This window comes from Mixophyes fleayi, chromosome 12, assembly GCF_038048845.1.
Source record: "Mixophyes fleayi isolate aMixFle1 chromosome 12, aMixFle1.hap1, whole genome shotgun sequence".
Lineage (NCBI taxonomy): Eukaryota > Metazoa > Chordata > Amphibia > Anura > Limnodynastidae > Mixophyes > Mixophyes fleayi.
In genome coordinates, this window is record NC_134413.1 from 77,041,292 (window position 1) to 77,062,597 (window position 21,306).

The 21,306-nt window shown below is 45.9% G+C and overlaps 1 protein-coding gene across 1 annotated transcript; it reads left to right on the top strand.

Moving 5' to 3' along the window:
- The first annotated feature begins 141 nt into the window (after positions 1-141).
- COPA (coat protein complex I subunit alpha) lies at positions 142-20,738 on the top strand. The gene is made up of 33 exons (XM_075192293.1): positions 142-283; positions 1,947-2,060; positions 2,148-2,221; positions 2,420-2,500; positions 3,039-3,115; positions 3,246-3,355; positions 6,300-6,409; positions 6,610-6,709; positions 10,560-10,695; positions 10,923-11,005; positions 11,232-11,382; positions 11,752-11,818; positions 12,043-12,118; positions 12,617-12,699; positions 12,807-12,946; positions 13,168-13,253; positions 13,502-13,640; positions 13,792-13,954; positions 14,248-14,394; positions 14,553-14,742; positions 16,424-16,519; positions 16,608-16,696; positions 17,022-17,145; positions 17,446-17,532; positions 17,615-17,724; positions 17,812-17,889; positions 18,130-18,198; positions 18,587-18,723; positions 18,934-19,120; positions 19,230-19,340; positions 19,665-19,826; positions 19,918-20,112; positions 20,458-20,738. The coding sequence occupies exons 1-33, from the start codon at positions 148-150 to the stop codon at positions 20,515-20,517; spliced, it is 3,768 nt and encodes a 1,255-aa protein (XP_075048394.1). The 5' UTR covers positions 142-147; the 3' UTR covers positions 20,518-20,738.
- Positions 20,739-21,306: the final 568 nt, after the last annotated feature.

Here is a 21,306-nt window from a genome sequence, read left to right on the forward strand (position 1 = left end):
CACACTGTCTGGCTCTGAGGTTCCCTGCGCATGCGCAGTAGCAGCGGGACCGGAGGTTCCCGGCGCATGCGCAGTACCAGCGGGACGCCGGAGGAGACGCTCTGGTCAGGTCTCGCTGGTAGCCGGGAGGACCTGCTGCTGCTGCGCATGCGTGGGAGGAGCTCAGCGGAGTCCAACGCGGCACTTCCGGGAGTCAGGCTGACGTGTGACGGCGGCGGAGGAGAGAGACAGCCGGGCCCCGAGATGTTGACCAAGTTCGAGACCAAGTCTGCCCGGGTGAAAGGTATGGGGGCGCCAGGAGGGAGATAAATAGGGGCGCCATGGCGCAGTGCCTGCTGGGAGGATACCTGTATGTGACTGGGGCTCCTGCTGGGCCTGTCTGACCTGTATACAGGACCCCTCCCCAATATCCAGGGTCATTCACCCCCTTCATTCTGTTCACTGAGGCTGCACCCACTTATCTGCAGACACCCCAATAATTATCCTTTGCATTGCACCCACATAGTCCAGAGCGTTGTACAATCTGGGGGTTGGAGGGAGTATCCTGTAATGCAATATAGCAGCAGTCAGGATAAATCGCCAGTCCGGCTAATAGAAGGACAATTGCAGGGGGTTACAGTAGCTGAGGTGGGAAATACTGAGAGTGAATGTTGCAGAGGTGTCATTAGAGAAGGTGATATGATTGTGCAAGGGATTGGGTTGGTTAATTGGCTGCGAACAAATTGACCCTAGTCTGTTTGTCTGTGTGTTAGGGAATTTAGATTGTAAGCCCTATGAGCCAGGGACTGATGTGAGTGAGTTCTCTGTACAGCGCTGCTGATTTAGTAGCGCTATATAAATGGTGGTGATGATATGGGGGGAGGGGGTGACAGGTTAGAATTAAATATAACCCCAGCATAACTGGACTGAGGTTTCAGATGGGGGGTTGCTGTAAGGGTCCACAAGGAGCTTGACTTTGGACAGATGAAGTCTGCAGTAGACAGAGGCAATCACGGAGGAGACCGCTGCAAGACCGTGAAAGGAGAGATATAACGGTACAAGGTGTAGATTTGGGTGTCGTCACCATGGAAATGGTGCTGAAAACCAAACCTGTTGATTGTGTTTCATAAAAAGAGAATAAGGCTCCCAGTACTGAACCCTGGGGTACTACACCTGGTAGAGGGATTGGGGAGGAGGTAGAACTTGAAATAGAGACAATGACTGAGCAGCTGGGGAGATACAGTGAGAATCAACGTAGAATAAGGACAGAGGAACGAAGGCATTGAATGAGTAGGGGATTGTCTACTGTATCTAAGTCAGTTTATCGATCCAGAAAAATTAATACTAATCAATAGCCCTCTTCTGGTACCCTTTGGTCACCTCCAATCTCCCTTGCTCATGTGTAGAGGTTTGTTGTCCTAATCTGTTGACAAGGACCCCCACCCAACCTGCTTCAATCATTTGACTGCATACTTCTGACACCCTAGAATTGCTCTGGCATCCAAGATACCCTTCTATACCTACAGTGATTTATCACCCCATGTTAACAAAATCCCAGTCCCTCCTTTGAAGAACGAAGATCCCCCCCAGACTTCACTAGTTACCTACACTGATTTGACACCCCATGTTGTCTGAAACTGCCTATAAACTCTGCGATTCATTCCAATTAGATCATTTTAGAACTGATTGACTGTATATATATATATATATATATATATATATATATATATATATATATATATATATATATGGGTCCAATCAAAGTCTCATATGATCAGGACTGATAAGGAATTTGGTTGAACACACAGCCGGGTTGTGGAATTTGTTTAGCCACATAAATTGTCCCCCGTAGTTTCTGGCTGTTGTTCCCAAGTCACATATTGGGGAGAAGGGTTTTAATGAAAAGACTAGTGTTGCCCTATACAATTTATGCTGAATGTCGAAATCCTTTATTTGTTGCCCCTTAGGGTTGAGCTTCCATCCCAAGAGGCCTTGGGTCCTCACCAGCCTGCACAATGGCGTTATTCAGCTGTGGGATTACCGCATGTGCACTCTCATAGACAAGTTTGACGAGCATGACGGTAAGAGCATTCTCTGGGATGATCTGTACTAACGAGTGTGCTACGTGCTGTCGCCATGACTTCTCTACTGTCCTTTCTGTATATTAGGCCCTGTTCGGGGGATTGATTTTCACAAGCAACAACCCTTGTTCGTGTCCGGCGGAGATGACTACAAAATTAAGGTAAATAGGTTTACTTATTTAAGGTAACAAACGTCCACATATGATGGCTGAACTAGAGATGTCTGGCATTGTGTGTACATTGCTCTCCAGTTCAATGTATGGTTTAGCTTGGTGCGTTTTGCAGAGAGCGAGCGGTTTGTACAATATGTCTTATTCGTGACTATAGAAAATATATCTGTATATCTCTCGTTTCTTCAGGTCTGGAATTACAAGCTCAGGCGCTGTCTCTTCACCCTGTTGGGTCACCTGGATTATATCCGCACCACCTTCTTTCATCATGTAAGTTCCAGCACTCTGATTAATTCAAACGGAAGGAGCCAATCGCATTGTTTTATGGATTTTGGGATGAAGTATATCATGGATCACTGGATTCATTACTCTCTATGAAACAATCAGTTGTGTGGTCTTGATGATGACAGTTTGTAGGCAACTGTTCTGACTTCAAAGGCTAATTCTTCTACTTAGCAAGGCTTTTAAACATACAGGGAGGGTCCCTGCTTTGAGGGAGGGAGAACAGCGATAGAGGGGTTGTGACATCTTCAACTTATGCTTAAAATAGGGAACTCCTTCCGTTTGTGCTTCAGCGGAGAAGCGTGTTTGAAAGCGCGTTTTAATCCGTAAAATTATTCAAACACACAAAAGTGACACAATAAATAGGATCCTGATGGTTTCTCACTCTCATCGTTAACTTGTGTTCTGCAGATATCGTGGTCCCTTAATGTTGCTGTTTTATTCTCTGCAATCCATTGTCTGTCTATCAATAACGGTTCCCAAGCAGAATATTATAGTAATGGATAACAAACCGGTTGTTTTGCAGGAGTACCCGTGGATTCTCAGCGCGTCCGACGATCAGACCATCCGTATTTGGAACTGGCAGTCTCGGACCTGTGTCTGGTAAACATTTGTACAAAAACTTTCATGATGTGCCATAAAACGGGATCGATCGTTCTTTACTAGTGGATACTTGAACTTGGCCTTTGATAACTGGTTCAATGTTTAAACCGTCTCTCTCTTCCTTCCGCAGCGTCCTGACCGGTCACAACCACTATGTGATGTGCGCTCAGTTCCACCCGTCCGAGGACCTGGTAGTATCCGCCAGCTTGGATCAGACGGTGCGCGTTTGGGATATTTCTGGTGAGCTGCCCAGGTCGAGGGGGTCCGACGCGGCGCAGCGGCCCACTCAAAACTGCGGTAGCTGAAAGTCGTGGGACAGGGGATCCTCCTAGATAGTTCAGTATGGCTGTCCGTAGAGAGCAGACAAAGGATTGTAAATAAAGTTTGGCAAAGAATACGGGTAAAAGCATACGGTCGCCTACACGCACAGTTTGGCGGCCATTTTTTTGGATGAGCCACTAATTCATGAGGAGGTAGCCTATCCGTTCACTAGGGATAGTCCTTCGTATATTCTCATGCTGGCGACCACATGAAAGTTATCCCCATGTCAGACTTGCGCTAGCAGCTAATTGCCGATCGAGGACTATGGCTCAGTGCAAATTTTTCAATTAAATGTAGTCTTATACGCTTGATCGGAGTAGGGCTTGTAGCAAGTTCTGTACCATCTCTGAACACTAGAGGCACTGTTCCCCCGCTCTCATTAGGCATTCTTGTAATCATAGTCAATATTAACATTATCATTTGGCTTGTAGATATGTAAAGTTTCAGAAGGCAACAAATTAAAGGGGAACTCCGCCTTCAGGTAATACTCCCTTCTGCATTCAGTTGAACCCAATGGAGAAATCTGAGCTTTTCTGAGGTATCGAGGGTCAACTAAATAAACAATGGAACTACTGGAAGGTGGATAATTCTATTGCAGATGCACAATTAGGACAGTCATTAATATACATATTAGTTGAAGCTAATAAGGTTTTGATGGCCAGCGATAGAACGCGATTCATTCTGTGCTTACGGGTAGCTAGGCCGCTTCATTCAAAATATCTTAATGCTGTGACTTGTAGTTCAACAACTAGAGAGACGAATGTAGTATTAGGTTTTATTTTAGATGCCAGCGAAGCCATGCCTTGATCGCACTACTCGGTTACTTCTCTCCTGCAGTTTTGAGTGGGGCTCTGCCTGCTATTTGTAAAGCGCACGGCAGATCCGACCAGTCCGATGGGAGTCTGTGGCTGAGAGGGGACCGATCTCCGGCCCGTCTCCCTCATACTCCCGTCTGCCCACGTGAACTTGGAGGGATTGTTCCCCCCCCCCCCCCCCCCCCTTTCTCCGGATCTATCGCTGCCGTCTACCTCCCCATTAACGTCCATGTAACTCTCCAAGCATGTTGCCTGTTTTACTGTTCGCCAGCCGCATGTTATGTCAGGGCATGTCGCCTACTAAACTCCACGCCGCAAGAGCAGGAAGCACTCGCTGGCGATACTAACCGCAGGGATATAACGCATCTACTCTGCCTATAAATAAAATACAAGAGCTCTTTGTTACTATACTATGTGAAATTTTAATAACGCATATATGCTGTGTTTGTATAATCCGTATTTCTCTACTTATCTTGATACTTATGTCCAGTGCTTTCGTTTGTAACACTTGGCGGAGGTAGCCATTTTGTGGGCGGGGCCAACACTCAGGAGAATGTACTCGGTTCATCATAGCCAGCCAGGGACTTTACTGAGGCAGTGGTGTGTCGCACAGAGTGGCGTCCCCAGCTGTGTCACCGGTTCCTCCGTGAATATAGGTTCCGCCCACAATGCGGCTGCCCGCGGCTGGGTTTCCGTTGCAGTCTGTTTTTGTTTTAAAAAGTATACAATGTATTGTCCGAGTAGCATATAAAAGGACACCACAGATAGATGTAAGTCATAATCTAGTTTGTACAGTAGTTCTGGGTTGGGTATGTGGTATTTCCTGTCACTTGCAGCAGATAAGGTGACATCATAGGAAGTCCCAGATCGCACAATAAGGATTGGTTTATATACTCCAGGACTGGTCAACCGTCGTCTCTCCGGTGGTGTGAAACTACAAGTCCCAGCATGCCCAGACAGCTATTGGCTGGCTATCTACTGACAAAGCATGCTGGGGCTTGTAGTTTCACAACACCTGGAGCTCCACAGTTTGGCTGGGCCTGATATATACTGTCGGGGAGGAGGGGTGGGGACTGATCTTAGATTAAATACCACATCTCACATCATGCACATGTCTACACCAGCCACTCTGTTCATCTGAACTAATCCGTTTTTCTGTGCCGTGGACTTTAAACCTGTGCATGCCTAACTTGTAACCCCTGCAATTACCATGTTATCTAATTATTAATCTACTTCCATCCCACCCTTCCAAGTTTATAGAGTATCACTGGTCCATCCTAAGTGTCCTTCCTGCCCTCTTTATTTGTGCAGTCACAGACATTTTCCATCCATGCTCCTGCGGTGTCTAGCAGAACATGTCTCCGCTCACGTGCTCCTCATCCACCATCTTTTGGGTTCCAAGTTCTGTTCATCCATCAAGAGAGACAGATAAGGGGGGGGGAAGCCTACAGGAATAGCCAAGATGCCTGCATTCCAAACAGACCGGTCCTATGTCTGTCATTTCTGTTGTGCCGCTTGTACAATAATGTATTTTTATATTCTTTCTGTAATTTGATGAAATCGATTGCATTTGAGATGGTCAACCTTGATTGGTTCAAACACCTCCCTAATCATGTGAGCTGTGGGTCAAAACACGCACAGGTGGTTGCTCTATCGATTCAGTAGGGTCCCACTCCCAAGTTCTCCATCATTTACGAAGTGCAGACTGACAAATTTAGAATCTGGTATCAAGTCATCTGAATGTGAGCTCTTGGCTGTTGGATTGAGCACCAATGTCACTCTCTCTGAATTCTCTAACTGGTGGTAAGTGGAGTATTATTAGAATGAATTTATTAACAATAGCGGTTTCCGAGAAAGGGTCAGCGAGTCTTCTACTAGCCAGGGAGATAGAGGGACATGGTAAAATTGTAATGTGGATAGGCAATCTCCAGTCTCTTGTTGAACATGTCCGTTCTGACCTTGCAGCGTTTGCGGCTGCAAGGAGGAGTAAACCTCTCAAAACGGTCTTTGTACATTAACCGTCTCTCCCCTGCTCTCCTCCCGGAAAGGCCTACGGAAGAAGAACCTCTCACCGGGAGCGGTGGAGTCCGACGTCCGTGGAATCACCGGGGTGGACCTGTTTGGGACCACGGATGCTGTGGTGAAGCATGTTCTGGAGGTATTGCTTATGGTTGCATCTACCCAACCTGTATTGGGGGCTTAGTATTGAATGTAGGTGACCTTAACGTTGAAGCCAGCGAGGTCATCGGTGGGCGCGACCCGTTTAGTGAAAGTAGTGTTCATCGCCCCTGTTTATCACCGATATTAAGTATTCATAGGTCAGTCACTCACGTAGGGTTTTTTTTATGCTCCCATTAGGGACATGACCGTGGTGTGAATTGGGCAGCTTTCCACCCCACCATGCCTCTCATCGTGTCCGGGGCAGATGATCGGCAGGTCAAGATCTGGAGGATGAACGGTAAGTTGACTGCTGACACCTGGGGTTATGCACTAACCACTAGCCTTGTGCGACAATGTAATGTCTAGAACTCTAGACTGGGAACCGGATGTAGTCTACATGACCAGTTTAAGATATTGCTCCTTTGGATGGGGGGTCTAATAGGACTGGATAGTGGGTTATCAGGTGGGACGAAGCTATAGTCTACTTTACATACTTGGGTTGAGTGACCAAAGTAAAAAGCCAGCGGACAGTTTCCTAGGCTTCTCTGGCTGTTGTGTCCCAGCGCTATTTTTGAGGATGTCACTAAACTTTCTAGTGTTCTTAATTTTTTCTCCAAAATGCTTTCTTGGAGTTTAAACAACTTTGTTCCTGAGCAAATAAATAGAGTGTGACAATTGTATAGAGTTTCCTCACCCTGGAGAAGTAGTTCTTGTGTTTGTCCGGCTCCGATGGTGTGTTTCATTGAATACACTGTAGTCTGGCTGGATATTGCCTTGTTCTATACTTTGAGACTATATATGAATGTAGAATGGACAGTAAATGGCAAAAAGGATTTTCATGCGCTCTATCCTTTAGTGCACATTTCATTCCAATACCATGCATGCAAATGGCATATGAGTGAACGGTCCATTAAATGCGAGAATGTTTGCCAATTATACCCCAACCGTGTATGAATGAGGTCGAGGCGGGTTCCTGGTGTTGGCCAGGAAAGTGCCCTCTCGCTTATACGAGGTTCAGGTGGCTATTCTGTGGGACGAACCAATAATCCTAAGAATGCATCCTAGGAACTACTGACCGCGCAGGCCGTGGATGCAGCCTACAACAAGGCAATCTCATGGATATTGGTTCAGCCCAAACAATGGCTCTTCCACTGTGTGTAGGTGTTGGTGTGTTTAAAGTTACACTACCACCGACTAAAATACATCGGTGTGCTCCTCTTGGATACAAGCTGCTTGATTAGTAATCTTGTGGGCGGAATAGAAGCGGTGTCTGGTGATGGTGGAGACAAATTGGTAATAATATGACGTTTGTATCTGTTTTCCAGACTCTCCTCTGCCCACTACAGGTCCATTCTCCATAGACCTTACCAGAGGTGTCTACCCCGCATGTGTTGCTGCCCTCTGTAGCATGTGTGTGTGGTGCAGAGAACTGTAGTGTTACTGATCCCAGTATAATCTGTGATAGAAAGATCTGTGTGTATGCACCAGATAGACTCTTGACAACTCTATTGTATTTCACTGGGTGGGGATTAGAAATCAGGGACCTCAGTAGGCAAGAGCGTCCCATCATGGACAACAGCGCCACCTGCAGGATACGGATGGAGCTGCCCAAAATGTTTTGATATTAAATATATTGCAAAATATAATACATTATGGCTTACCAGCTAGATTCAATTTTTATGCAATATGGTAGTAACAGGAAGCTTTGAATGAGCACATCCTGTCTATAAAGCTTCTTATATCCCTGAAACAGTTCCAGATTCTCTATCAGCCACCCTGAGATCCATTCAGATTGAGATGACGAGTCTAATGTGTGTCAATCAGTGATATGCACTTATCCCACCCTGTCTGTCATCATCTCTTAAGCTATAAAACCACTACCTTTTTATTTTTTTATTTTTTTTTTATATACCATTTGTCCTCTTTTAATAGTTCTATGTTTGCAACTTTTTTTTATTACACATTTCGTCCACAAGGGGCAGCGTTCATTTTAAATCTGTCTGCTGAACTATGTCCTCTGGACACAGTGACTTGAACCCAGATCCTTTACTGAATTCCTGTCGCCTTCCCACCGTGCAGGCAGCCAATCGTTTCACTGGAATCTTTTGACGTCTCTGGCTCATGTCGACCTAGAAAACAATAATTGTTAAATAGTATGTTGCCTCAATGCCGACCCTCTAAAAATCCCAGCAAAGCATGCTGGGACTTGTAGTACGCCAGTGGTACCCAGTGAAGTGATTGGCTGTATTTAGATAACTTGCCATCCTCCACATTATTAGATTTTGAAATCTTCTTGAGATTGCTGGTTTTCAGTAACACTTAATTCTCTCTTCCGAGTGTAATAACATTGCAGTGATATATTATGTAATAGAGTTCTCGGCTTCCTGATTAGCAGTCGGTGCTCTTTATCCCACTTCCTCTCTACCTAGTGCATGTGATTTTTGCTTGGAATTAAGGTCTATTGTGCTATTCTTTCCCAGTTTCCTGGCTTCCGCTCCTTGCATTTCTTAACCGCCCCACTACTTCCATTTAGGTTTCTAAATTTTTGCTCCTATGGTAAAAAGTAATTTAATCTTTGGTATTTCACCAGTAGCAAGCAGAGCATGCTGGGAGATGTAGTTTTTAGCTAGCGGCTGGCCATTAGTTATGACACCATCTCCCCTCACCCACTAGCAGTATTCCCAAATATCTATGTCCAGTTTTTAACCTACACTCTGAAGTATAGAGGTGTCTGTTTCACAAGAGCTTATAATTGGTTTGGGTGAGAAACCTTTTGGGCGACAGATATAATATTGTAGAGATTGAACTTCTTCCAGCATTGATGAATACCAGCACAGTAGGCTTTTATCGCTCCCATTTCTGGATAGTACAGCTTGGACCTCCAATGGTCATTTCTAACTGCTCCGTCCGTCTCTTTTCTTCTATTACATGTCTAATTGAGCAGTAGATTACTAGTTGTATTGTATCCGCTCAGCTTCTTGTGTGATTCTGATGTAAAATGCAAATTTAAAGTATTTTCTTATTTAATATAGAAATGATATCAGAATATACTATGGTGTCAGGGGCCTGCATGTGATTTCAGTGGCAATATGCATCGAGATAAGCTTGTTTTAAATGTAATTTCTCCTTTTCAGCAGTAGGGCGAGACAGGCTGTGGGTTACGTTTTACAGTTAGAACATGGGACACAGGCAGTGGGTTACGTTTTACAGTTAGAACATGGGACACGGGCAGTGGATTACGTTTTACAGTTAGAACATGGGACACGGGCAGTGGGTTACGTTTTACAGGTAGAACATGGGACACGGGCTGTGGGTTACGTTTTACAGGTAGAACATGGGACACGGGCTGTGGGTTACGTTTTACAGGTAGAACATGGGACACGGGCTGTGGGTTACGTTTTACAGGTAGAACATGGGACACGGGCAGTGAGTTACGTTTTACAGGTAGAACATGGGACACGGGCTGTGGGTTACGTTTTACAGGTAGAACATGGGACACGGGCTGTGGGTTACGTTTTACAGGTAGAACATGGGACACGGGCTGTGGGTTACGTTTTACAGGTAGAACATGGGACACGGGCTGTGGGTTACGTTTTACAGGTAGAACATGGGACACGGGCTGTGGGTTACGTTTTACAGGTAGAACATGGGACACGGGCTGTGGGTTACGTTTTACAGGTAGAACATGGGACACGGGCTGTGGGTTATGTTTTACAGGTAGAACAGGACACTAGAAAATAAAGAACAGACTTCTATCCTCCTCCCTATTACCCCCAGGTTGTTCTTTGATACGCGTTCCTCCCCACTCCTTTAGGGACATTCTACTGCTGAAGGAGAAAAGGGGATGTTTGTATTTAGCAATCAATCCTTTTCTATGATGCTATAGTGGGTCACAGACCAATCCATCCAGAAATGAGTATTTTTTTGTTTTTGTTTGTTTTTGCTGTTCTCTTTCTTGTTTCCTTACTAGGCTATTTGTGAACTAGGGAGGAGTAGGACTTGCCTTCCCTCCCAGGGGTAAAACATAACCCACAGTCTGTGTCCCCCTACAGTCACAGATGAAAAGATTTAACAGAAGTACAAAAATCTCGTTTTTATCGACTTGCCCAACAAGTGCATCTAATCGTGTGTTTGTCTTCTCTGTGCAGAGTCCAAGGCCTGGGAAGTGGACACTTGCCGTGGACATTACAACAATGTCTCATGCGCTGTCTTCCACCCCCGCCAGGAACTGATCTTGAGTAACTCGGAGGACAAGAGCATCCGTGTCTGGGACATGTCTAAGAGGTGAGTGGTCGGTGAGTTTCTCAGCCCGGGTGACAATTACTACACCAGCTGATATCCTACCGTGACGGAGAATGCGGGCGGCGTCTTGGTAATCAAGCGGTGGGTTTGTACCATGGTGGACATTAATTTATTTGCTTCTTGCTCTTATCTTTTTTTCGAAAATATATGGAACAAAAAAAATAAGCCATATTAAGGGCATTAATATGTGTTCTGCTGTTTCTTCCTAGAACGGGTGTCCAAACCTTCCGTAGAGACCATGACCGTTTCTGGGTTCTGGCCGCCCACCCCAACCTTAACCTATTTGCAGCAGGTAAAATGCAACTTAAGCTATCCTCAATTCCAGCTCCTGTAAGTGGGTTTTCTTTCCGACGACAACCTTTACTCCGCTTGTAGACTGTGTTCTCACACATCCGTCATGAAGCTTATGTTCATGGGCAATTCACACTTGTGGACATATTCTAGAGTTACTCTTAGAGATGTGCTTGGATTTTGAATTCTATATCGCACAGACCTAATTTGTAACCTCTTCCTGACAGGCCACGATGGAGGAATGATTGTGTTTAAGCTGGAGCGGGAACGTCCCGCCTATGCCGTGCACGGGAACATCTTGTACTACGTGAAGGACCGGTTCCTCCGCCAGTTGGACTTCAACAGCTCCAAGGATTTAGCGGTGATGCAGCTGAGGAGGTGAGATACACGTCCCGTCTAAAAGAGGGGACCGCCTTAAGCTGCGCAGTCCAGATTGTCTTTTCCAGTTTAATGTAACATCTACGCTGCAGCACGTAATTGTCAGCCACCGGCAAGTTGGTGCGCAGTGCAGAGTATTTCAGATGCTGGCTCATTTAATAAGTTTGTATTTAGGTCCAAAATCAACCCTAAAACCACAGCCAAACAGCAATTACCTTTAATCTATTTAGTGCAATCTTGACAACGATAGCAGATGTCTGCAGCTAAACTATGGTATGTTGGTAACAGCCTTGGTGATTGGTTGACAGGTAATATGTGAGCAATTTATAGCATTTTAGGTCTGATTTTAACTCTGTTTCCTGTGTACAGTGGCTCCAAGTTCCCAGTGTTCAGCATGTCGTATAACCCGGCTGAGAACGCTGTACTGCTTTGCACGGTGAGATTATCCTTTTAACTACAGCGGCCCGTACACCAGCAGATCTGCGTCTGTTTGACTCCACGCGTTTGTCCAAATAATTTGGGGCCTAATTAACGCAGTTGGAAGATGACTTTGTCAGGTCGCTGCATTGGTCCCATTTGACATCTGAACAATTCTACTGTTGATCAGGATAACCGATAGTTTTATTTTTCATTTCTTTATTATTATTTTTTTCTATGTAGAGGGCCAGCAACCTGGAGAACAGCACCTATGACCTGTACACCATTCCCAAGGATTCGGACTCCCAGAATCCCGATGGTAAGAGTTAAGCAGTTGGCTAAGTACACACGGTACCTTATGCCTTAAAATGGCAGCTGAAGACTCTGTAACAGTCTGCACATGGCAGCCATTTGGCCAATATGTTGTGAATTAAAGTCCACAGTTTGTTTCCATGATTGTAGATGTTGTCATGAGAGGTTGTGAGTAAGTGACTAATCTGTCCTATGTAAGCAACAGTCTGTTTCTTTGTTTTCAATGGCTATTTTCAGGTAGAAGTCCTATATCAATTATTAGAAGTTATTCCAGTAAGTTGTGGTACCCAGTATAAAGTTTTCAATTGGGAACTACATTGTAGAATAAGCACAAGATGCCTGGTTTGGGCCCAATTATTTTTTCTTTTATGGCACAAGACCAATTTTATTATACGACCCCAATCATGTGTTTCTGAAGGCAAAGCACGTAACTATTGTCCATGGCGTAGACTGGGTTTGCTGCCGATGTTCTACATTATTGATAACTGTTCTGGTTCGTTCACAGCCCCGGAAGGCAAGCGTTCCTCTGGTCTGACCGCCGTGTGGGTGGCTCGAAACAGATTTGCCGTCCTGGATCGCATGCATTCAGTGAGTAACGTAATGTTCCCGCATCTAGATTTACAAGGAATATTTTCTACAACCCTTTGTTTTAAACACCTCATAACCGGTCTGCTCCCCTTTTGTCTCCACCGTAGATCCTCATCAAGAACCTGAAGAACGAGATCACCAAGAAGGTACAGGTGCCAAACTGCGACGAGATCTTCTACTCCGGCACCGGGAACCTGCTTCTCCGCGACTCGGACTCCATCACCCTGTTTGATGTGCAGCAGAAACGGTAATGGCTTAACGTATGCGTTGTCCACCGGTCTTACAGTTTGTGTATCTAGTACTGGTTGGCTCCATCGGCCAATGAGCTGGAATCAAAACCAGAAACTGGCCACCGAAAATGAACAAATGGCGTTTGACGTTGAAGGCTGCAGGCATTAAGAATTTTTAGGCTCCCTGTTTATCACCTTTATCGGTCTCTGTCTGATCATATCGCTTGTTTATTTGCAGAACTCTGGCATCGGTGAAAATCTCCAAAGTGAAATATGTGATCTGGTCCTCCGACATGTCTCACGTGGCGCTCTTGGCTAAACATGGTAAGTATCCCACCTACTGTTTAATACATGTGGCACCCAGTGTCCTGTGCAGTGATGCAGAGCGTTCAGTGACTCCCCAGGAAGTTCCGTCTTGTGCGTCTAGGCTATGGTGGCGGTGTCGCTGTCCGCAGACCGGGGGGCGGTGTCGCTGTCCGCAGACCGGGGGGCGGTGTCGCTGTCCGCAGACCGGGCTGTGATGTAATGATTAATAATGTTCTCAAACACTGACTCCGCTTCTCCGCCCGCAGCCATCATGATTTGCAACAGGAAGCTGGAATCGCTGTGTAACATCCACGAGAACATCCGCGTGAAGAGCGGAGCGTGGGACGAGAGCGGTGTGTTCATCTACACAACCAGCAACCACATCAAATACGCGCTCACCACCGGGTACTGTAAATGATTTGATTTGTGTTATCTACTGCAGAATTAAAACCTATATCTAAAACATATTAAAGATGTTCTGGAGGTTGACCACTCTGACCCAAGATTATAACTGTCTTTACCGTGTAATTATAATTTGTGTTGTGTGTTGTTTCAGTGATCACGGTATCATCCGGACGCTTGATCTTCCCATTTATATCACACGCGTGAAGGGTAATAATGTTTATTGCCTGGACCGTGAATGTCGCCCGCGGGTGCTTACAATCGACCCAACGGAATTCAAGTTCAAGCTGGCTCTGATCAACAGGAAATATGATGAGGTAGGTGGGCTTGTCGGTTTACTCTCGTTGTACCGTGGAAATCTTACCATAGTCTACCGTATTCTATAGAGCTTCCTTCGACTGCCTAATTCTTTTGGGTTCAACGTCCCACTAGAACATAAAACTTTTTTTCTTTTTACGTAGAGGGTAACTTCTGCCACGGTCATGACAAAACAAGGCTTCATAAAGTATAGTCTTCTGTGTCCACTCTTAATCCCTTTAGATTTCTCCATTGCTATTAGTAAGTCCAGTTAGATAACTGATAATCAAATTTTAATGCCATCTGTTCTCAGGTACTACACATGGTGAGAAATGCCAAGCTGGTGGGCCAGTCGATTATCGCTTACTTGCAGAAGAAAGGTTACCCTGAGGTGGCACTACACTTTGTCAAAGACGAGAAGACACGGTTCAGCCTGGCTCTAGAGTGCGGTAACATCGAGGTAGGAAGCTCCATGATGTAGCAGATTCAGGTGTTGACCAAGTTTCCTGTAGTTTTTCTCGTTACACAAATTCCAACTTATGATCTCGTAACAGCGGCCAATACAACGTGTTCTGCTAACAATTGGTTCGATCGCTGATTGCTCCCCTCTTGTTCCAGATCGCTCTTGAAGCGGCGAAGGCCCTGGACGATAAGAACTGCTGGGAGAAACTAGGAGAGGTGGCTCTGCTGCAGGGCAACCACCAGATTGTGGAAATGTGCTACCAGCGCACCAAGAACTTCGAGAAGCTGGCCTTCCTCTACCTCATCACCGGCAACCTGGAGAAACTGCGCAAGATGATGAAGATCGGTAAGCTGAAGCAAGACTGTCTTGTTGTTTTGTATTTTCACGTCCGATTAGCCTTTCTCCTTCAGCGGTTGGGTGACGCACGAGAAGGGCTACGTTTTATAGCAGGACATAAACGAGACTTGACTCCAGCTCCCCAGCCGTATAACCAATATTTTCTTCGGCTCCTTCTCCAGAGCTCTAGACCTCATTTAAACATTTTTTTATTTAAAAAAAAATTCTTACAATTTTGAAGGACAACTTTCATTGTCTCTGGACTCTGGTCAGAGCGCTCTCATTCCCTGCAGTCCAATACTCCAACCTCTGTTCCCAGCCTCAGTCACCGGTCAAGTTTGCCCATGTCCGCATTGGGTGATGATGTGAACCTGCAGCCTTGACCTCCTTCTATCCTGATCACCACAGTATCCCTGAAGCCATGAGATGCACCGCAGTGTATACCGAATCGACGTCAAGTCATCGCCTCTCCAATGTTTTTTTGCAAGATAAAGCGATCTTGATTTTCTAGGGGCGTCCCCTTGAGACTTTGGCCGGAAGAGAGTGCAGGATCAATCGCAGGAGCGCTGTTAAAACCTCATATATCTTGATTGCATCCTTCTACACAGAGGTGCGCGTCCCTTGTTTACGCTAGACTAGTGGCAAGATCCTCGGCCAGTTTGGTGGTGGCACAAAGAGATTTGACGGGATACCTCTGGCTCAAATCTTGATTAGAAGACTGGAGAAGATAATTAAGAATACGCTACGCTATATTTAGGAGTTCCTTCCTTTCTAAGAATAAACCCAAATGAGGACCTCCAAGGTCTCTCTGCCCTCCCAGGAGAGGGAAACAGCACAGTGTAATAAGAAGCCCTTCTGGACTCCTAATTGCAAACTCTTCAAAGCTAGTGGCAGCGACAAGCCCTCATGACTACTGGGGCACCAAAGTTGGTAAGTGCTCCATCAGGGACTTCAATTAATCCTTTTCAGATCTTCTTCTGAACTGGTTTTTTCATCTCTTACTCAGGCCATGAGGAAAGGGGAATTTCTGTTGTCCCTCTATATCAAGGATCTCTACCTTCAGATGTTCGGACCACCAGGGCTTTCTCTGCTTTTCTCTCCAAGAAGCTCACTTTCCGTCTCATTTTTGGCTTTCAGTCGTCGCCAAGATCAAAGCTTCTATGGCGATGGTTCTATGTCAGGATCTCATTGTTCTGTATTTTAATAATATCCAGGTAAAGGCCAATCTAGCTTTATTATCCAGCACCTGGAGTCACATGGTGGGACCATTTTGTCCCAAATTATTGCCGACCTTGTTAACCTCCATGTGGTTCCTGGACCTCTGTTTCAACACGATCCTCCAGACCTAGATCCTCCATCAGAAAAAAAAAAGGAATTGTCTACAGGAGCAAATGAATTTGAGGTTTCTGAGGACTGTGGTCTAGACCCTGGAAGTTGTGCCGAACACACTGGGTCGCAGTGTCTCCTCTTGTCGATCTCCCACTGGATCAGGATAGCAATTTGGCAGGCCTTTTCTTTTTTTTCAACTGCCCTTTCTCCCAGGGGTAAAACATAACCCACAGTCTGTGCCCCTCACAGCCTCAAAAGGAGAAGTACAATCATTTTCATTTTCTGCTGCCGTTGTCTGATTTAATATTGTTGTTTCCATAATTTACATCGAATAGGTATAAATTTGGGTCTTTGTTTTCAGCCGAGATACGTAAGGACATGAGCGGCCAGTACCAGAATGCTCTGTACCTGGGTGATGTAGACGAGAGAGTGAAGATTCTCAAGAACTGCGGACAAAGTGAGTATGGTCACACTTATTCCGTCTATTCGCACTCTCATCCTTCATTGAGCGTCTTCCCGGATTAAGTAACTTGTTTCATCCACAGAATCTCTGGCTTATCTCACCGCTGCAACCCATGGCATCAGCGACGAGGAAGAAAGTCTGCGAGAGACCTTTGACCTAGAAAAAGAAATTGTAAGCTCCATGTGGACACATTGTGTGGGAGTATAGGTGCAGATGACCGAGCCCAGGTCCACCTCAAGGTTGCAATTAATTGTCCAAGAAGGACTCGACTTTTCCCTAGTATCCAGCCACCGGGAGGCAGGGCATATACCCAACACTCTGTAGTGGCCCTTATATTGAATTCCAGCCTATAGTATACTATAATTTCGATTGAGTGTGTAGTGAGAGTGATGACGACAATAATCTGGAGTTTCCCAGCTACATAAATTTTGAGGTTATTGTTGGTCTGCTCTGGAAACTGTCATTCATCCTATAAGTGTTTCCTCACATTCAATAGATTCCTGAGGTCGACCCAGATGCAAAGCTTCTGCTTCCCCCTCCTCCGGTCATGCCGTTGGACACCAACTGGCCTCTGCTGACAATGTCCAAAGGCTTCTTTGAGGGAACCATTGCAAGTAAAAGTAAGTATTCTTGTAGAGCAGACATAGGTAGAATCAATCAGGAATTAGTAGGACAAATCTAGGAGCTAGCTTGGACTCTTTAAGGGTCCAAGGAAGATTATCATTTATACCGATAACCGTTGATCATTGGCCAATCGTCTCTTGAGGCTTGTTTATTGTCATTGGCGAACCTCCTTCAGAAGACATCATAAGCAGCTCCCCATTATATTAAGCTTATATGGCTAATATAATTGTTAAATCTTTTTTACCTGCTTTTATTTGAATGCAAGTTGAGTCTTCACTATTTCTGTACCAACACAGGTAAAGGAGCGATGGCGGCAGATATCGATGTGGACACTGTGGGAGGAGAAGGGTGGGGAGAGGATGCTGAGCTCCAGTTGGATGAAGGTGAGTGAAGCTCCTTGTATTTGACGTTCCATCTGATGGTCCGTAAGGATTTGAACTTCATTGGGTTGTCATCTCTTTCCAGATGGCTTTGTGGATGCTGGTGATACATTCGGAGACGATGCTCCCAGCAAAGGACCAGAAGAAGGAGGTGGATGGGACGTGGAAGAAGATTTGGATCTTCCACCTGAGCTGGTGAGTAGACCTGATTCCTCAAGGTGGCAAGTTGTATTGTCCACAGGATCTTCATCCGTTCTGCTAACCCTGTGATTTGTTTATCAGGATGTTCCCTCTGGTCCATCTGGGTCAGGAGAAGACGGGTTCTTTGTACCACCCACCAAAGGCAGTAGCCCGGCACAGGTAAGGCCCCCTTCCTACTTCAGCTTTCAATGAGTTTGACCATTGACTTGACCAAGTCGTGGCCGAGACCATTGACTTGACCAAGTCGTGGCCGAGACCATTGACTTGACCAAGTCGTGGCCGAGACCATTGACTTGACCAAGTCGTGGCCGAGACCATTGACTTGACCAAGTGTTGATTCTCTGAGGTTAGTATGTCTTGTGGATTGCTGTTACTTATAAGAGCATTTCTGTGCTACAGGCTTGGTGCAACAACTCTCAGCTCCCTGTTGATCACATCCTGGCCGGCTCCTTTGAAACAGCAATGCGGGTTAGTTGGCCACGAGTTGTCTTATATGACCTTTCAACATGGGCACTTCCCCTGCTGCTTGCTTGTACTGTATATAGGGTTTCTTATCCTATATGTAAGGTATGAAGGGCACACCAGCGATACACACAAGTGTTTATAGTACACGCTGGGTGTGGACGTGCCATCATTTCAGATTGCCCCGATTCCAAGACCTGTGAGGAGTGGACGCTTGTGTGTAATCTTCCATAGTGCACCATGAACTCCGTAGACGGGGCTGGTTAAGCGGTTTACAGAGCAGTGAATGCAGTTTGGACCGATCATACCATGAGCGCGGGGAAAGTGCCCATACTCTTGAGCCTTTTAAATTGCTGGACTTCTAGGACTTGATGGTAACACAATTTCTTCTCAGCTTCTCCACGACCAGGTGGGAGTGGTGAACTTCGGTGCATATAAGCATCATTTCCTACACACGTTCTCCAGGGGACGAGGCACCTACCAGGCTCTTCCAGGGCTCCCTGCCATGTACAGTTTTCCCCAGCGCAACTGGTAAGTCCTCTTCTCCGGCTGTCCTCTTCTCCGGCTGTCCTCTTCTCCGGCTGTCCTTTCTGCACGTTGGAACATTGTCTAGCAGTCCTTGGAGAAGATCTGTAGTCCTGGTTGTTTGATGTCAGTTGTCTGGTGGAATTACGTTTCTTTAAGAGGTCCACCTATCTTTGAGGACCAATCACCTTTGCATGGTTCTCGATGCCTTTACAGGAAGGACACAGGGTTGAAGAACGGACTTCCCGCTGTCGGCCTGAAGCTCAGCGACCTGATCCAGCGCTTACAGGTCTGCTACCAGCTGACCACGTCCGGAAAATTTGAGGAGGCCGTCGAGAAATTCCGCCTGATCCTTCTCAGTATCCCTCTTCTGGTGGTGGACAACAAGCAGGAGATCTCGGAGGTAAGGAGTCTTCCTTCCCACCTGGACTATTTGCACATATCACACCCAATAAAGTCTAGGCCTTTTTTGCGAGAAGTTATTTTAATCTTGAATTGACTTTCCGTTTCAGGCCCAGCAGCTGATCACGATTTGCAGAGAGTATATTGTGGGGTTGGCCATGGAAATAGAACGAAAGAAACTTCCCAAAGACACCCTAGAGCAACAGAAGCGCATTTGTGAGGTGAGTAAGATGGAGCAGAGGAGCACAGGAGAGACGGCGTCATAGGAGATGTATCTGCGAGGGAAATAGAGTTGTACAGGAGAGTCTGACGGACGTGGAAAGCCGAATGAGGCAAGACACAGGATAGGCTGTAACTAGATAATAGACCAACAGGTAGGGTAAACTATGCGGAGCATATCTGTGAGTTTATGATGAGGTTGAGAATATTTAATCAAGGCTTTACTGGCCTTTCAAGGATACCACGTAACTAGAGAGATGTAATCAGTGTGACGCCCCAGTAGGGGGCAGTATTCTCCTCTTAATGCCTTTTTGTGATCCCTGCAGATGGCAGCCTACTTCACACACTCCAACCTGCAGCCGGTCCACATGATCCTGGTCCTCAGGACCGCTCTCAACCTCTTCTTCAAACTCAAAAACTTCAAAACCGCGGCAACGTTTGCCAGGCGTCTGCTGGAGCTGGGACCAAAGCCGGAGGTGGCACAGCAGGTCAGTGCTTTGCTGGTTGGGGAGTTTAAAGTACACTTCTGGGGGGGAGGGTCATTCTGTTTGCTGACCGCCCTTTGTGCTCCTAAAACAGACCCGCAAAATCCTGTCTGCCTGCGAGAAGAACCTCATCGACACCTACCAGCTCAACTACGACATGCATAACCCCTTCGACATCTGTGCCGCCTCGTATAGGCCCATCTACCGGGGGAAGCCGGTGGAGAAGTGCCCGCTGAGTGGTGCCTGCTACAGTCCGGAGTTTAAAGGACAGATCTGCCGGGCAACCACGGTAGGTGGAAGAGGCTGAGATAGCCAATGATACTGCACCATGTTCCCAGTGTGCTGTACCCAGACATAAGGCAGCCTGTAGCTCTCCAGCATACGGTGGAACTACAAGACCCAGCAGAATCGCTCCACTGGGACTTGTAGTTCCACAGCAGCTCGGATGACACAGGTTCCCCGAGCCTGTTTTTAACCCATTACAAGAACTCCTTAGAGTTCTACTAAGCTCTCGTCTTGTTTGTCATTAGATGATTTTTGTACCACGTTCATAAACAGGACTAGTTTACTATATGGTTCAGGACTTGATGTAAAGGGGTAAATCGTTTTAATTTCTCGTTCTCCGTTTTCCTAGGTGACGGAAATCGGGAAAGATGTAATCGGCCTGAGGATCAGCCCCCTCCAGTTTCGTTAGAGAAATCATCCAATTCGCCTGTTAATTGTTTTTGTGTCCCCAGCCCCCCCCCCCCTGATTTATATTTAGTGTATACAGCCCCCCCGTGTCTAACCCCTGAGCTTATAACATTGATCAGACAACATGAGCACAGCCAGAGACACGTCTGCAGCCTAATTTACTAACTTGTCATTCATGAACGCACGATACACCTCAATGTGAAATAAAGTCTACCAATCTGGGATTGTCCATTCGTTTTCTGTTCGGTGATTTTAAGGATATAAAAGTGAGGAATACAGAGGTGGAAAAGTTTTCAATATGGATTCTCTGTATATTTACACAAAACATGTTGGACGTTACAGTGGTGCCACTTGAACCCAATATATAAGCGGTTTAATATATGAGTGTTTAGTACATAAACATATGTAAAGATCGTATCTAATCACCCTATGCGGAGGAGACTATTCTGGACCAATAAGGACTGTACTGTGTTAAAGATTATTTATCTGTGTCCCCGAATGTTCACAGGAACAAAGTGTGTTGTTCTTTGTAGAGATTATAAACTTGCACTCTAGTAATGCTCAGATCCTCCCCAAAAATGCCCACTACCTGTTGAAAGTCCACCCATTTCTGCAGAAGCTCCAACTTTCTAGATTCTGGAATTACACAGAGACCCCTATCCCTCTTATTTTGGAGCTATTGTTGCGCCAATTGTCTTGCAGCCTCCAACTATTGTGCAGCGCTGTGGAATATGTTGGTGCTTAATAAATCCTCGATAATAGCGAGCCAGTTTAAGGGTTTGGCCTACGT

Bases quoted from the DNA above. Each gene is read 5' to 3' on its own strand.
- COPA (XM_075192293.1), top strand. From the start codon at position 148: ATGCGTGGGAGGAGCTCAGCGGAGTCCAACGCGGCACTTCCGGGAGTC. The intron at 6,710-10,559 runs GTAAGTTGACTG...TTCTCTGTGCAG, and splicing joins CAAGATCTGGAGGATGAACG to AGTCCAAGGCCTGGGAAGTG. The intron at 17,533-17,614 runs GTGAGTGAAGCT...ATCTCTTTCCAG, and splicing joins TGAGCTCCAGTTGGATGAAG to ATGGCTTTGTGGATGCTGGT.